General features: G+C 41.4%; 1 protein-coding gene across 1 annotated transcript in view; it reads right to left on the minus strand.

Annotated features, from left to right (window-relative positions):
- Positions 1-17,256, minus strand: part of ncoa3 (nuclear receptor coactivator 3) — a 35,802-nt gene that overhangs the window by 3,915 nt on the left and 14,631 nt on the right. The window contains exons 2-15 of the mRNA XM_086291558.1: positions 10,684-10,751; positions 8,664-8,768; positions 8,236-8,396; positions 6,860-6,960; positions 6,451-6,625; positions 6,110-6,301; positions 5,433-5,519; positions 3,802-3,945; positions 3,242-3,389; positions 2,596-3,149; positions 1,020-1,987; positions 786-903; positions 439-675; positions 15-227 (exon numbers count right to left, since the gene is read on the minus strand). Of these exons, the coding sequence (XP_086147684.1) occupies positions 15-227; positions 439-675; positions 786-903; positions 1,020-1,987; positions 2,596-3,149; positions 3,242-3,389; positions 3,802-3,945; positions 5,433-5,519; positions 6,110-6,301; positions 6,451-6,625; positions 6,860-6,960; positions 8,236-8,396; positions 8,664-8,749 (3,184 nt within the window). The 5' untranslated portion in view covers positions 8,750-8,768; positions 10,684-10,751. The remainder of the gene's footprint in view (positions 1-14; positions 228-438; positions 676-785; positions 904-1,019; positions 1,988-2,595; positions 3,150-3,241; positions 3,390-3,801; positions 3,946-5,432; positions 5,520-6,109; positions 6,302-6,450; positions 6,626-6,859; positions 6,961-8,235; positions 8,397-8,663; positions 8,769-10,683; positions 10,752-17,256) is intronic.

The following is a 17,256-nucleotide window of genomic DNA, read 5'->3' on the forward strand; positions in this document are numbered from 1 at the left end:
GACATGTGACATACCCATATCCATGAGCTGCTGCTGCAGCATAGATCTGGTGTTTCCCGGTGCACTGATGGAGCGGTTTATTAAGGGTCCTCCCAGTGGACCAGAGCGACCCATGCCAGGGTGTCCTGGTCCAGCTACAGGGCTGCCGCTGGATCTCTGCATCCCCCATTCCCCTGGCCCTGCCATGGGAGGGCGCTGAGGAATACCCATGCCTCTGCCCATGCCTCCTGAATAACAGGAAAATATACAGAGTGTTTCATTACTGGGTGTTGTCAGTCAAGGGAGTAGCTTCTGTGTGCTAAAGGTGGTGGCTGTAACTAAAAATGTTAAAGTAAGTAAAACTCAAAAAAAATTTCTCATGCAGTTTATTCTGTTGAACAGGTATAAAGAGAAAACTTGGAGATATTAGATATTTTACGAAGTAAGTGCTTAAGTTACTTGTAGGATTGCCTCTTGGTGGACACACACTCATGCCTGCAGGATAGCCATTAGGCACAGCTCCTCGGATTGGAGCGTCCATGTTCTCTTGTTTGACCACTGTGGAAGAGGAAATATTTCTTCTTGTAGCCAGACTGCCTCCCATTCCTCCCTCTCCACTCATGGGTTTGGAATCCAAGGACAAGGCTCTTTGATAGGCAACACGCGGACTTGGAAGAATGGGGGCTCTCTCTCCATCTGAAACAAATACAAAACCAGGTTTAAGGTCCCTTCACACTCTTCTGTGTATTACTGCTCAGCACTTGAGTCAAATCACATGATGCACTTGATTATACTGACTGACGTACCATGTAAACTGTCTGGAATATTTCCCTGTTTGTTTCCAGTTTCCTTCCCAGCTCTGGGATCTGAGTCAGGGAAGAAGCCGGGGTTGTTCCTGGGAACACCTAGAATGGTCTCCAGGGTCTGAACCATGAAAAAAAACAAAAAAACAAAACAAAACAAAACAGGAAGGATCAGAAACGATGTCTGAGAAGATGATGTATTTGAGAACATGCATGCAAGAGAGATTTTGAGCCTACCTCATCAGCTGGCTCTAACTTGACCTTGCTTTCTATGCTATGGTGATCAGAGCTGGTGACCCCTGGCCCCTGAGCACCTTTCCCATCCAGATCCTTTGGTTTTATCTCCCCCACTTCTTTAGAGTCATCCTTATTGAGGAGGTAGTGAAGGAGGGCATTGGGCTTCTCCTTCTTAGGGCTCTGCTGCTCCTGCTTTGATTCTGACCCCCTAACCACTCCACTGGTGGCAGGCCCTGGCTCTGGTGCCCCAGAATCCAAGCTGCTTTTTCCTGTGGCCTCAGCTGTGATGCGAGCCACTTCATCAGGAGTATTCCCATTCTGCAGGAGCTTGTGGAGAATCTTGTGTTTTTCCTGCAGTGACTGGTTATTTACATTTCCTGTGCTACCAGAGGAGGAAACAGCAGCATGATTGCCGCTTGTAGAGGATGACACTCCCGTAGAGGAGGGGGGACTGGTGACACCAGCTGTTGCATCTTTACTCTCAGGTGTGGAGCTGGGCCCGGAGCTTGCTGTGTGGAGCTCATCTGTAGGAGAGGTGAGGAGCTGCAAAAGCTTCTGGTGGCACTTTGTGTCGGGAACCCGTCTGTTGGTTTCTCCCACACCCAGACTTGCCTCTCTGCTGGCCTGACTGTCTGGCTTGTCAGGAGGGCCCTCACTGGTGGGGGTGTGTGGGTGCTGCTGAGATTGCTGCTCTCCACCAGTCCCCAGTGAGCTTCCTGGGCTCCTGGAGTCCGAGTAGGCTGGGAGGGAAGTTTTACAGGGTCCCCCTGCTGCTTGATTGGTAGAGTTGATGCTTGGGGAGCTGTCGGGCTTGTGAGGAGGAGGAGAAGTGAGTGGGGAAGGCATTGGATTGCCCACTCCCTCACTAATGGCTTGAAGGGCATTCAATGAGTTGCTGGAGAAGGTGGTAGCTCCTCCTCCACCTCCTGAGTTACCGGCATGAGTGGAGCTCATGGGAGAGTTCATACCTACAAAGGACACAACCAGAGTAAATCTACTGAACACACACCAAATAAAAAAGAAAGTTTTAACTATTTATAACTAAAGTACAGTTAACAAGCCGATTTCTTCTTTCCTGGCCCTATATGAAAAACGAAGTAAACCTAAAAACCGAAGCAAGTGAGGCCTACAGTTCATGGTGTGTTGCTTTTTGCAATCTTTTAGCCTGTTTCACTTTGTTAGGCACATTCTATATAAGCAACTTCTTGACTCAACAGGTCTGGCAGTAATCAGGCCTGGGTGTGGCTGGTGAAACTGAACACAGCTTTCCAAAAAATGTGGTTTATCGCCGTTAATTCATGATTTATGGAGAATATTACTTTTCACATGGGGCTAGGAAGGGTTGGGTCAATTTTACTGAATTTTAATGAATGAAATCATTATTTAAAAACTGCATTTTGTATTTAGTGTTGTTATCCTTGTCTGATTTTTCAATTTTACTTTTAAATAATTAATTTAAAACATGCAAGTGTGAGAAATATACAAAAAACAAAACAACAACAACAAAAATATTTTTTCATACCACTATATTCAATTTTGTTTTAAATTCGGCCGTTTCAGAATAGTTGGCTCATACCTCCGGGAGAGAAGGGGCTACCTCGGACTCTGGGGGAACCCACGACGTTGTGCGGAGGACAATTTATCCCTGGACTGGCTTGGGGAGGGCTTGTCATTCCCATCCCATACCCTGCACCTGCAGGTCCACCTCCAGGTCCATGGAACGGGGCCATCTGCTGATGCTGGTGCTGCTGTTGTTGCTGCTGATGCATACCATGATGGCCCATCTGATTCATGGACCCCATTTGGTTCATTGAGTTCATGGGGGAATTTATTGGATGTATGGAGTTCATCTGATTCATATGACCCATGTTGTTCATCTGATGCATGGAATTGATTTGATGCATAGAATGATGCATGGGACTCATTTGATTCATCGGATTCATCCGGTTGCCCCCAGCGTACGGCGGCACTCCTCTTTGTGGCACGTTGCCCTGCTCAGTCATACCGTAGCCCCTGTTCATGGCCATCCCACCTCCTGGACCCATGTTCATCTGTTGGTTGGGGTTGTTCATACCCATGGTCTGAGGCCTCATGCCACCACCACGGTTCCCCCGATAACCATTATGCTCCCTACAAAAATACAAATGAAAACAGAACAACGATTAAGCTGTAGAAAGGAATGAAACATGATGAAATCATATTGTTCATTAGACAATTTGCACCTTTGCAGCAGGTGTGTGGAGAGGAAAGAGTGTGGTTCATTTGTGCTGGGATTCCTGCAGAGGTCACTTCTTGTTTGAGCTGTGACAGGGGTTCCATCTGAGAGTGAGAACCGGTAAAGAGGTGTCTCCGCATGGCCATTATGGAAAGCTGGAGCAAGAAAAAAGAAGAGAGAAAATAATGTCACTCCTCCAAAATAGCTGACAAAAAAAACTAAACATACTACGAATATTAAAACATCCATAGGTAATAAACCAGCTGCCATACAGTCCCCTCTTCAGCAAGACCTTTAATATTATAAAGTCAGCATAGAGATCATTCACTGTTTACTATAACCAAGGCACCCTGCATGGTCAATAACTATACACCCCAGAAAGTTTAGCTACATAGCTCATGTCTTTTGCTAGAGTAAGATTGTTATTAGTGTTGTTACCCTCTTATTTATGTACAAGGAGCCTTAACCTACAAAACAAAGATTGTAATAAGATGACATGCCTAAGAGCAACCAAACAAAAGATGTTACTGCACACATATATAGTAATGGAGAATCAGAAATGCATACCATCTTGGTAGTGGCGTTTGAAGGACCACGGCTGTCCCTCACTTCGATGGATGAACATCTGCAAGCAGCGTCTAACCAGGTCTTCCCACCCTGGGCGCATGGTCGTGTGAAGAGAGTTCTGCTGTTCAATTTCAATCAGTTTACCTACAACAGAAAATCCCAAGTGAGCTGGTGGTGTTGAGGAGAAAGAAGCTTTCGGTTTAGTCCATGTGTATATAATACAGACATTTCTAAATAACACTGCCTAACTGTTCATATTTGTGACATGGGTGGATTTATTCTGTAGCACCACCTACATAATTTATAATATTCATTAAATTTAAAATAATTGTGTTATGCACAGCTGCTGTGCTTAACAAAACACGGACACTGTATTGTACAGCTAAACAGCCAGTCACAATGAACTCATTGCATTGTCCATGTAAACTCGTTAGACATTTGGATATGGTCAAAACAACTTGCTGAAGTTCAAACCAAGCATCAGAATGGAGAAGAAAGGTCGATTGAGTGACTCTGAATGCAACATGGTTGTGGGTGCTAGATGGCCTGGTCTGAGTAATTTAGAAACTGATGTTTTACTGGGATTTTCCCACACAACTATCTCTAGAGTTTACAGAGAATGGCCTGAAATAGTCTATCCTTTTATGACCACAGCGTACCCCTATTCTGATGGCTGCTTCCAGCATGTGCCATGTCACAAAGTTCAAATCATCCCAAAGTGGTTTCTTGAACATGACAAGAAGGTCACTGTACTCATATGGCCTTCACAGTCCCCAGATCTCAGCCCAACGGAGCATCTTTGGGATGTGGTGAAACAGGAGAGTCACAACATTGATGTGCAGCTGACACATCTGCAGCAACTGTTTGTTGCTATCAAATCCAAGGAAATCCAAATCCATGGATGTTTCTAGCACCGTAAAGCTTGAACTGACCAATTCTTCACGTGCCTTATATTGCCAGAAATCATGAAAGAATAGTGCATGACACACACACACAAAAACTTTTGTAATTCCTGTTTGCTGTAGAGCTTCAATATACTTCTATTTTAAAAAAATGAAACAACACAAAAGCAACAAAAAAACAGAACCCAAACCAAAAAACATTAAATAAGATGTCATCAGATCACAATCACTTTGATGTCAACTAACTGAAGCAGTAGAGTGTGTGTCTGTTTTACGGCTGTGACAGTCTCCTGTTGACTAAATCTGTCCACAGACAGACATATTCAGAGATTGTGGTAATTCCTGCTGCAGTCTGGGTCTCCAAAGCCAAATTTAGCCAAAATTACACTCGCACAGAGACAGACTCACTATGTGAAAAACAATAACAACTATGCTTTATTTTTAGCTACACACAAGCTTTGCGAGTATACCGTGCGTGACTGCAATGCTATTGCACAAACAAGAGCTGCAAAAGTGTCCGAGCGGGCTTTGTGTTACGTCTTGCTCCAGTATGTGTTCCACGATGACACACAGACAAACACAGAGAAACTCACAGTATGAAAAATAATATAAGCCTTGTCGCTGTAGCTGGTTAAAATGCATTTTTCCCCCAAATGTACTTAATTTTTATTATTATTATTTTTTAAATTCTCAGGTGTCTCCATTACATGTCATACAGCAAACACTTACCAGACAGTTCATGACGAGTGCTAAACCTCTCTGTCCGCTCTACTGCAGTGATGCGTCGTGCCACACATATCATACATGACTGCAAATCTGAGGAAAGAGACAGCGCCATGTTAAATCCTCATGTAACTACAGTGGAGGCAGAACGGGACAGTTACTATTTTGTTTATGGATACAGAACTATTTGGAATATTTAAGAGGAAGCCAAATAAGGCAAAAGGTAATGAAAGTACATCTGGTTTTAAACCACAAATTTTAAATATAAAAGTATGGTACGAATGAGTATAAACATAAGGATGTTAAAGATGGTGCAGAAAGCTGCATGTGGTCAGAAGGGAAAAAGAATAACCCACACAAACTTGACATGTCTGGCAGTAGACAGATGGAAAGATACCGATGGTTACACCCTTGTGCAATAAGACACAATAAGAGAGCTGATCAAATAGTTTCACTAACTCATCTACACAATGCAATTTGTAGAGAGTATAGGAGCTGTGGCAATTGTTTGGCTTGAAATAACAACTGTACTCTTCAAATTTCGACTTTTTACCAAAATGATAATTCGAGTATAAGCTCGAAATTTTGACTTTAGTCTAAAAATGGACACTAATTATTATTTATTTTCTTAATGTGGCTCTAACACTAAAAAAAACAAAACAAGCTTATAAACAATGACTTGCCATCTCCCTCCTCCATCATGGCCCGGGGCTGGGTGAGAGCAAAACACTGCATAGTCTCATAGCGTTGGCCTCCCGCTCTTTCTTCTGGCAGTCCATGAGTCTGACTGTGAACATAGCTGACCAGCATGCGACAGTTGAACGTGTGGCTCTTCTGACGAGGTGCCTCTCCACCCCACGATGCTCCATTGGGTGCTGTGATGCAAAAAAAAAAAAAAAAAAAAAAAAAAAAGATGCAGACTCTTTAACCACGTGTGCAAGTGATCCACCATTTATGTGTGTGTTGTTATGTTTTATGCATCTTAAATGTGTTTGCACAAACATAATAAACACTCGTGTCTCACCATTAGACTTGGGGAGATTCTTGTGAAACTCCTCTCGGTCCTCGTCATGGATGATATTGTACACGCTGGTGTTGATCAGCTCCTCCTGCTTGTACTGCAGGTACTGGGTCACATTGTCCGATACAAATACAATGCTGCCCTCCCGGTTAACCACAAAGAGAAAGCCGTCCAAGGCCTAAAAGAGCAAGGGCAGAAGAAAGGAGAGCCAAATGGAGTGAAGGCCCGTCAATGCAAATAGCATTAGTTTTTTTTTTTTAATTATTACTGCTTTGTCCGTCTAAAAAGAAACCAGCTGAGACATTTTTATCAGCTACATGTCAGCAATGTCACCAAAACACAGATCCAACATATGGAGGGGGAGCTAATTGGTGTTACTCTTTTGCCCCCGAGTGATTGTCCCCAAACTGACCTGTAGGAGCAGTGGCCCCAGATGGTCCTTGTCAATGACCCCTTGACCAGTGGAGGAAACATCCGCCTTCTGAACATCGTCATCACTGCAAGAACTCTTTCCTGAAAACAAATGAGGCACACTGCACTGTTGGTAACGATAATAATGTTACAGTTCTGTTGAAAATAACTTCCACTGTGTAAATCAACAAGATTAGTTTGAATTCTTGGGACAACTTGGTGCATGACCTGTATATTTTCCCCAACTTTTACTTTGTTTTTGTACATAATACTGAGGCATAATCTAAAATTACAAAAGACAAAACAACAACAACAACAACAACAACAACAACAACAACAAAACAAACCCCAACTTAAAACATATCAGTCTGTATAATTACCCACAGTATAATAAATATGTTTTCTGGCCACCAGATGGCAGCACAAGTCATGACTGCATGGTTGGCATGCCTTTCTATTTTTAAAATCAGCATGTGTCTGAGGCTTTGTTAGATACCACTCTATATAGCTGGGTCACTTGGAACACAAGCAAGATGTGAAACTGTATGCCACTGGATTTAATGCTATTTCAAACTTTCAGTAGCTGTACAAGAAGAGATGAGACAGCAGTTGCTGACCTAAATGAAAAAGAAAACATAACAAAACAAGGAAACTGACCCTAAAGACGAAGACATGTAAACAAGGGTTGGGGTGGGGAAAGGTGTGTTAAATAAACAACAGTCAGAAAAGAGAAGAAAAACGGAGAGGCCCCTCCATCATTCTTATCCTGTATCTATGGTAACCTGGCTGCACAACGCCAGGACCCACAGTAGCCAGCTGTGACCCTCTGGGTACATTCCAATATGATTGCTCGCTTTCTTCTTTACCCACTTATCCTAACAGATGTAATCGCAACCAGGCTAAAAACATTTGGAGGAAGTTATTCACTTCTGTGTATTTAATTGTGTAAAATCTGCAAAAATGGTTAAAAAAAAAAAAAAAAAAAAAAAAAAAAAAAAAAAGCTTTGAGATAGGAGTGGCTCTCTATAAGGTCTGATTTCTGAGTCTCCAGTAGCATTAGTCTCCCAGAGAGAAACAGGGTTTGGCACTAACAGATACACACTGTCACTTACAGCCTTGAGCCATGACCACCAAGGATTGGTCTCAATTACTGGTGCTCATTTACCCCTAGCGATACAAACAGCCAAACTGGCTGTCAGTCTGAAGTGGCCTGGCCATGAACCAAACACACTACTTTATCACTGGCATCATCTGTCCTGCAGCAGCGTACTTGACAATCCTTACTTTCTCCACGGTTTACTTTCCATACACAAATTCAAAAATAAAATGATCCTTTGTTTTAATCACAAAGATGTAATCTGAACATGGAGGTGGTACCTTGCTCCTTGATTTGTCTGATCTGCCTCACTGTCTCCTTCAGGATGGCACATTTGTCAGGCTTGACGTTGAAGCTGTCAATGTTGGAGAGGTTGGCAGAGATGAGCTCAGCCAGCTCCTCGATGTACTTGCTCTCCTGTTCCCTCCGACGCTTGTCACACCTGCTGAGGCACCAAAGGGATTAGATATGTTGCCATGACAACCTCACCTCCCCATGCCCCATCCGTATGCAGGCCATACGGCCATACAGGGCTCAGATGCTTCAGATATTCAGTTAGCAGCAACATATGCTTGAACCAGGGATGTGGTCAGGAGGAAGACAGCGACATCACACACACTCATGCATCATGCTGGCATTTAAATAAAAACAGCGACGGACAAAGTGGACTGATGCATTAAATATACTCAGCACAAGTTAGAGCACTTACCCTAAGCTTGGAGTGTCACAGGTGGACAGTTTACGCTTACGGTCGGAGCACAGGGGATCCAACGAGTTGTCTCCGACGCCACTCATCTTCAGCACACATCAGCACCTGAAAGCGCAAATCGGTGCATTGCATATATACATAACGTGGTATGATCAGACAGAATGACCTGAGAGTGGTATGTGTTGCAATCTAAAAGACCATTAAAATGTTTTGTGTTTTTTTGCAAAGTCCACTCAGAAGTGAGTGCAGATGAAGAGACTTCTGGGGGAACAGAAGAATTTAGATCAGTATAGATTTATAAGGGCAGACTATCCAGTTATCTGAGCAGCCTTGGTTTCTGCACTGTGTTTGATGGGAGTGAAATCTCATCTGTTCCACTGCAAGGAGCAACTGATGATGATGTAGTGATTTGGAGCCTCAGGGGAGATGGGTCATCCCGCGTTCAGCCAGCCTGCCCGCTAGAATGATACCCTTCTGCTAGCAGCGGCAACACAAGTATACTATACAAACCATTTCCAGTGCACTTGCATGCTCAGGCATGTCGGGGCACAGTGTTTAAGAGTGCTAGAAGCTACTGTCCCAGAAAGGCGCATATTCACCAGCTCGTCTATTTGTTTAACTGCCTGGGGCTGCACAAGCCAAAAAAAGAAAAAAGAAAAATATTGCACACTGTTCAGGCTTGTGGAGCCTTGAAACAATCCAGGCGAGGCTCTGCAACTTTTAGTCATTTGAATACGCTGTATTCTCTTTACTGTGCACGGTTAATGCTAAGCTATATCCGTTCTTTCTTCCAATAGATTTTACGTTCAGTCCCCCCTGTATCATCCTAAGACAACACCTCCCTTGTATTTTTCCCTTTCGGTAGTTGTGCCGAGCAAGGGATCGTGTCCTTGTTTTCTTGCTCTGGCACTAGCCTCTGTCTGACCTCTCAGAGTTCATGAGAGGAAACCCCTGTAGCCAACATCTAAGGTCACTGCTCCTTCCTATTCCCACCCAAAAACTTCTGAGCTGCACTACCAGACTGTTCGACTACAACCCTATCCTGGACTTTGTGTCTGCTTCTGTGCGCACGCACACGCACACACACAAACTCATTCCAAAGAAGAAAAGTGTAAAACGGATGGGAGTCATTATGCAACTCCTGCTCTGCAACTGCAGGCTAGGACATGCAGCCCAGTCACCCACCACCACTATTACTACTAGAAGAGCACCAGGTCTCAGACACACACTTTGTGCAGTAAATCTGCATCGCATGCTTCTTGTCTGTCTACCTTTCAGCACCCCTCTCTAAATCTGCCTGTCGTGCTCCGGCTGTGACTCTTGCTCCCCTCCCTCCTCTCTTTCTTCCTTCCTTTCTGATTTCTGTCCTAAGGCTCACCTCTGCAGCAGCATAGAAAGATGACATCAGCCCTCAGTCAGCCTCACATCCTGACCGGACAAACAGCAGAGCTGTAGGCTGCTGGAAGTCTTTTGGAGGACAGGGTATGAATACCAGGACTGTACTACAGGGAAACCTTACTGAAAACCAGAGTAAACGTAAACACGTTCCAACATGGTAATGCAAAAAAAAGAAAAGAAAGAAGAAGAAAAAAAAAAAAGAAAGGTAATATGATCTTACACAAAACAAGAATGCTCTCATTTGATTTTGACAACTGTAACTCAAATTTACTGTTGTTTTTAAGTTTGTGTGTTTTTGACATTTAAACCAGCTAAACGTTTAACATGACTGAAAACAGACACAAGTTGAGTAGATGGCAGCAGAGCAGTAAAAGAGAAACTTTTAGCAGCAGCCCACCAAAACCACAGATGTCTCTCAACAGGCCTGGCAGTGTGCCACTGACCTGAATCAGCTTCATCTAACAGTGTGAAAGTTGCTCAGGAACAAGATGAGATGTTGCACCTACCATCAGGTACATGGGCACAGTAAATAATAAAAACATTTTATATTTCAAAGTAAAATGGTCCTAATTGTTATTTGATGGAGTGAATGCATTTCTGTGTTTTGTTACTGCATGCTCACCTTAGCCAGTACAAGCCCCAGTCAAAATCCATTCAGGGTCTAGTGTCACTTTAATGTCTCAACATCTCCTGAAAACAGAAAGAGAAAGGTCATGAACTACAGCGCTCTATAAATGTCTGGAAGTCTCAACATGACTAGTACTTTTGTGCACGCTAAAACATGTGCTTTATATATGTTTTTCGTTCATAGAATTTCATGGGAAAGACTCAATTCTAAAAATGCACAGGAAGTCACAGCAGTTTGCATCCTGTTTGCCCCCTCCCCCTCGGCCTGTTCCACTGCGTCATCACTTCCCTTTCCAGGAAACGTGGCCACTTATCCACCATATTTACATATTCTGTTCGTCAGTTCCCTGTCGTCCTGGTTTTTACTCACATTTTGTCTGATTGTTGTCTGGCATCCGAGGGTTTCCAAAACGAATCTAATTGAGCATTAGGAGAAAACACAGCATGGAAATCCTTCTTCTATATCTGACAAAAGGTCAGAAAATTCCAGCTGCATTTACTAAAATGCTTAAAGACCTTTACCATCTATGGCAGCCAGTAAAGTTATCTCAGTCAGTGTGGTGTTTTTTTGGTTTTCTTATTAAGGAAACTCTGCAGAAATGAATCTCGTGATCTTTCTAGTCACCAACTTAATAGTTTTTCCCATAGAGCAATTACAATATCAGATTCAGATATGTTATCTTTTTATTTTCTTTTTTTGCTAATCAAGTATCCTTCTGGTCACAAGGGATCTGTCAGATTCCCAATCCTAATATTTAGAGTGCCTTGTGTTCAGCAAGTGTACAAGCTCCTGCCTAAATCACTGCATCATCCTCTGTCAAAGAAAAGCCTGTGAGATAGTGTTTTTCCCATGCTGAAATCTAAGAATAGCCACACAGAGTAAACACAAATTCTTCCTGTGATAAAGTTTGATATAAAAAAAAAAAAATCTAAGGTCAAAATAAAAATAAATCCATTTTATTAGTTACCATGTTCAACTGCTCATTTATACAAAGTTATACTGAGCCAATCACTTGTAAGTGTGTGCATGCATGGGCAAGAAGACCTGCTGTAGCTCAAACTCAGCATGATGGCAAACAAAGGCGATTTAACAGATTTTGAACGTGGTGTTGTTGCTGCCAGATGGGTTGGTCTGAATATTTCAGAAACTCCTAATATACTGGGATATTTTTTTTCCTTTCACAACCATCTCTAAAGCTTACAGAGAAAATCTGAAACAAACACTATGAGTGAGTGGCAGAGAAAATGCCTTGTTGACACCAGAGGTAAGAGGGGAATAATCAGACAGCTTCAAATGGACAAGGCGGCACGGTAACAAAGGTAACCAATTCTTGTAATCAAGGTAATCAGAAGAGCATCTCCGAACAAACAAAACACTGAACCTGGAAGCAGATGGACTACAGCAGAAGAAGAGCACATCGGGTGACACTCTTAGCAGCTAAGGACAAGAAACTGGTTCAACAGCTCAGGTTGGTAGTAGGGCTGCTCGATTATAGCAAAAATGATAATCACGATTATTTTCACTGAAATTGAGATCGCGATTATTTGACGATATTTATTTAACCCTTTAAGACCTACCATAGAACCAAGTCCGCCAGAGCTTATATTATTTTTTTACATGTTGTAGTGCCATTTGTGGGAGCATTTCAAGTTGCTAAATAACTGTTATAGCCCATATTTTAATAATATGTATGCATTAAGTCCATAGTAACTACATTAATTGCAAAAAAGTGCAATAAACTACAAAAAAATTGAAAATCGCTTTTGTTTTGTTTTTTTTACATACATTTCTACTTGGAGAAATTTAAGAGGTTTATCCCTCAAAACTTTAAATACAAAAAAGTTGCAAAAAATAGTTTACAACAACAGGAAATTTATTTTGAGTGTCTTCATAGTTTTATTTTGGAGATACACCAATTTTTATATACTGCAGGAAAAACAAAAAAAAACAAAAAAACAATCCCATGATGCAAATTTGCAAAGAAAACAGCATGTGCATCAAAATAAACTATTTCCAGCAGTGCAAGCATCCCAGAAACTATTCAGAAAAGTCAAACATGACCAGTAGAGGTTTTTAAGGCCTACAAGTAAAAAAAACTACATTTCCGCAAAAATGACGTCACTTCAGGTTTCCGCCTGGAAATGGCGGACATGTGACAGTTCGCGCTGACGTCTGTTTCACTGTGGGAAGTGTTATGAACAGCTGATCGGATCGGCAAAGCGTGTTTCTGGAATATTATGTTTTTGTTCCTGCAAGGCTTTTTATGCAATTTTTGCAAAGCTTTATGTGGAAGGAAACCGTGACCGAGGACAAGCTGATGGCATAAGATGTAAGTACAACTCCTCTGGTTTCATATGCAAAACAAATTATTGCGCTAGCTTACGCGGTTCAGATTCTACAGGGATTTAAAAATAGTTACACAAAACGGAGCGTGCTGCTCTGACCGGATCTAAAGGGTTAACAATGACTTTAAAAAAATAATATAAAATAGTGTGCAACACCACTGAAGTTTTTTTTACCTCTCTTTTCAACCAACGGCAGTCACTCTCCTCTCCAAATAACTTCTGCTTAGCTTTCCGAGCTTCCCTCGGGTCCTCTTAATCAGCGGTCTCCAACCTTTTTTGCGCCACGGACGGTTTATGCCCGACAATATTTTCACGGACCGGCCTTTAAGGTGTCGCGGATAAATGAGGGAGGGGCTAATAATCGGCTCAGTCATTTTTAATGATCGTTGAAAGCCCAGATCGTAATCGTGATTAAAATTCGATTAATTGAGCAGCCCTAGTTGGTAGTGATGTAATGTAAACGTATTATTGTTTAAAAGCAACAGCCTAAATTAGTATTGTTCCCAACCATGAGGATTGGTCCATAAACACAGACGAGCACCATGTTAAAAAGTGAAAAATTAATTCAGTTAAAAAGTCAAAAGGTTTGTGTAACAGCAAGGTGCACCTAACGAAATGGCAGGTGAGAGTATATTAAAAACACACATAAAACATTAAACATGCTAATAAAAATATATCATTACACAGTTGTCCAACTCATAATCATCACTGCCACACACAGGAAGTGTGTGAACTGTGACTCTGAGTCCAGAGTGTGTGCCTATGAGATACTCCAACACAGGACACTGATTACATTAGTCCCAAAAACAGAGCTGCAACTCATCTAATGCTGCAGCTCAATAATTAAACACAGACAAAGAGATAAAACCAGCCCTCTTTTCTCTGTCTGTCAACTGTCCAAATACAGGTTAATTATTATGAGGAACCTGTTTACACACACAACCAACAGAACAACAATGTAGAGACATAATGAACCCGTTTAGTTTTAACACTACACACTTCATCACACACAAGTCTTTGCTAAGCATTAATCCCTTTGTTTTTGCTCTAGTTCATTGACGGTACAATTGTAGACCTGATCCTTAGGTAGGACGAGTAACAAAAGGTAACAGAAAAAAGTTTATTTAAAAAAAAAAAAAAAAAAAAAAAAAAGCACTGAAAAGTAGGGCTGGGCCATATTATACCATTCACGGTAATGCCGGTATAATGTTAGGCAACGATAGGAAAATGAAATATCGCGATAGAATATGAGTAAAACGCGCATGCGCAGTGCCTTTGTTTTCATACGCACATGGCCGATTGTTGAGTGAAACAGATAAACCAGAATTGGTTTGTAAAAATGGTGCAACTTCAGTGATGTGGAACTGGTTTGGTGTTGGTCCGTCAGATACACGACAAAGCACATTTTTTTGCAGAACATGCAAGCGGCCGTCGTTATTGTCGTATTTGTCGAACTAAGATGCTCTTAAATCTGGGAGTAATCTGGGTCCTAAACTCCATAATCTTCAGGTCAAACGAACACTGCAGCATCACTGAGAGTTAAAAAACTGTCTCAATTCTTTCATCTTTAATAAAACGATCAGCATTGCTGCTTTACCAGGTGTAACTATGAAGTTTAACTTCCAGGCATCCATGAAAACAAAATGTATTACATTTAATGGAGTTAGAAGTTAGCAGGAAGCTAGCGGAAGTTAGCTCGCTAGTTACCTAAGCATGATATTGCATGTTCTGACTGAGATTTCTGAAAAGATTCAAACGTACAGCTCTGCTATCACGTCCAACATAAATGAAGACGGGAAACTAAACAGCAGTGACGTTTGTAGGGTTACTGAAGTTGGGCTAGCTGGTATATAATGATGTGCTACCTGATCGCTAGCGACACAGCTATGTTAGCATAACATAAACAGTGAAGCTGGAGGACGAACACTAACACTTTTCCATTTATAAAAGTTAACGTTAAGGTTCCTGATAGTTAGAGACAAATGAAATCGCATGGCAGGATGCTGTAAACGGACCAAACTTCAGTCAGGAGAACAACTGAGAAAATCCATCCACAATACGAGGTTAGTCATTAATATACTGCAACAACAATAGAGCAGCTGCCAGAGAATTCAACATTAATGAATCAATGGTACAGAAGTGGAGGAAGCAAGAAGAATGAGTTTAATAAAGTTTGATTTATCTGACTGCTTTGTTTCGCTTAATGTGCCTTATAATCCCGTGCACCTTATGGTCCGAAAAATACGTACTGCACACTGCAGTTTAATGTTGCAAAGCACCTCTTTTTAACTTCAGTGGATATTATACATGGTTATGCTCAGGATATGTCAGCCCATTTCTACTGGAAATGCCTTTTGGTTAAACTTTCAGCAAGGAATTTGCATTTGCACTGTTACATTTTTATAAAGCTTTAATGTACATAAAAACCAGCTTCCTGTTTAAGTGAAAATAAATGGAAGGTTGTCTTTTTGCGCTAGTAATGTTGTGGAGTTGTATTTTGTCTCGCATCAATTATATCGTTATCGCAAATTTTCAAATATATATCGTGATAAATATTTTTGGCCATATCGCCCTGCTCTACTGAGAAGTCTTAAGTTAATGCCAAAATTACACCGAAGTGGTACAAAACAGCAAGTTACGCAAGTCTCATACTGGAACCAGTATGTAAGGAAGGCTGCAGATAGCCATTTTCTACCAGGGTGTTTTTGGAGAAGCAACCAGAGAGAGTTGCGAGATGACTGGTGCAAGACTGAATCAACAAGTGGGATGCAAGAGTTTGGGCCCAACAAATTCTACTTTCTAAACTAAAACTAGCAGAATGACTCAACTACTAAACCTAACTATACCATTTCTACTTGAGGAACATCCAACTTTTTCTGTTGAGACTTGCATGTAGATGACTCCACCACAAATAGATTAGGTAAACATGATACAGATGACAGTTGAATGTCCAAATCAATGACAGGTACCAGCTCCATGAGCAGAATTTTGCATCCTCACATCTTCTAAACTACACAGCACCATTGCAAACACTCCCTGTTATGTGCTATAAAACAATTATTCAAACATCCTCTGTGTCATATTTTACCTGGCTAAAACTCTGGTACTGAGGTAAATACACATGATGAGAAGTCAGAATTGCTCCTGACCTTTGTGTGCTGGTCTTACAAACAAGTATCAGTTAAGTAACTTTAGCAACCTCAGTTACTAGAGTTATTGAAAAGTTACACAACTGTGCAGTCTAGCTAATGTTAAGAGGTGAGTTTATCAGGAACTTTATTGTTTTGTTGAAAGTGAATGGATTTTCTCACTTAGTTGTCTTTCATAAATCTGAAAGGGTATTGTGGTCCTAGAATGTTCATGTTTCTCTTCAGATTTAATGTTTAAATGAACTTTCTATGCAAATACTGCTTCACTAGCTGGTGGATATGTACAAGAGAGCCAAGAAAACTTCTATAAGAACATGTTTATCATTTTACAGGCTTAATGCCAATGACATTGTTTAGGTACACTTGGTGAATAACTTTACATTTTCAGGATTCTGCACATCACTTCAGTTACATCCATGATTTTGATTTACTGACATTTGGCTCAAGGCCAGAGCTGCAGCAGCGTCAGTCAGTCAGAACCAGAATAGTGAGAAGGACATTCCTGCTCAGCCTAAAATAAAGCCTGAAATCTGAGCTCCCCTAGACAAAGAGCAGCAGGCCCAACAATAACCACAGACCCACCCTAAACAAAGATGACACATACTGGGGTACACATGCACAAAATTAAAGACCCCTGAAAAAATGGATCTAAGTGTAGCAGGAAGTATTTGTCTTAAAACAAAAAACAAAACACTGTAGTCAGTAAATTTTAAAGCATGATAGATCTGGGCTACAAGAACCGTTTAGCCTCATTACTTCATCTCTCACACACACACACACACACACACACACACACACACACACACACACACACACACACACACACACACAGGTAATAAAGTAACAAAAGGTGTCCACTAGAGTCTGGGGAATCAAGTGCAAAAAGGAAACAAAAGGACACAATGACTTCCTGTTTTTACTTCAAGGAATTTCTCCACCTCCTGCTGGCCATAAAAGCACCTATATACTGGGTTAAGTGCAACTGGACCTTGCACCAACACAAGCTCCCACACAGTTTCATTAATCCTGAAGCCTTATGTTGAATTTTAATATAAACCAAAACAAATTATATT

Source organism: Aulonocara sp. 'chitande type north' Nkhata Bay, linkage group LG5 (assembly GCF_057382095.1).
Source record: "Aulonocara sp. 'chitande type north' Nkhata Bay isolate Kocher_YH1m ecotype deep benthic linkage group LG5, A_spYH_male_GT1.1, whole genome shotgun sequence".
In the NCBI taxonomy this organism is placed as follows: Eukaryota; Metazoa; Chordata; class Actinopteri; order Cichliformes; family Cichlidae; genus Aulonocara; species Aulonocara sp. 'chitande type north' Nkhata Bay.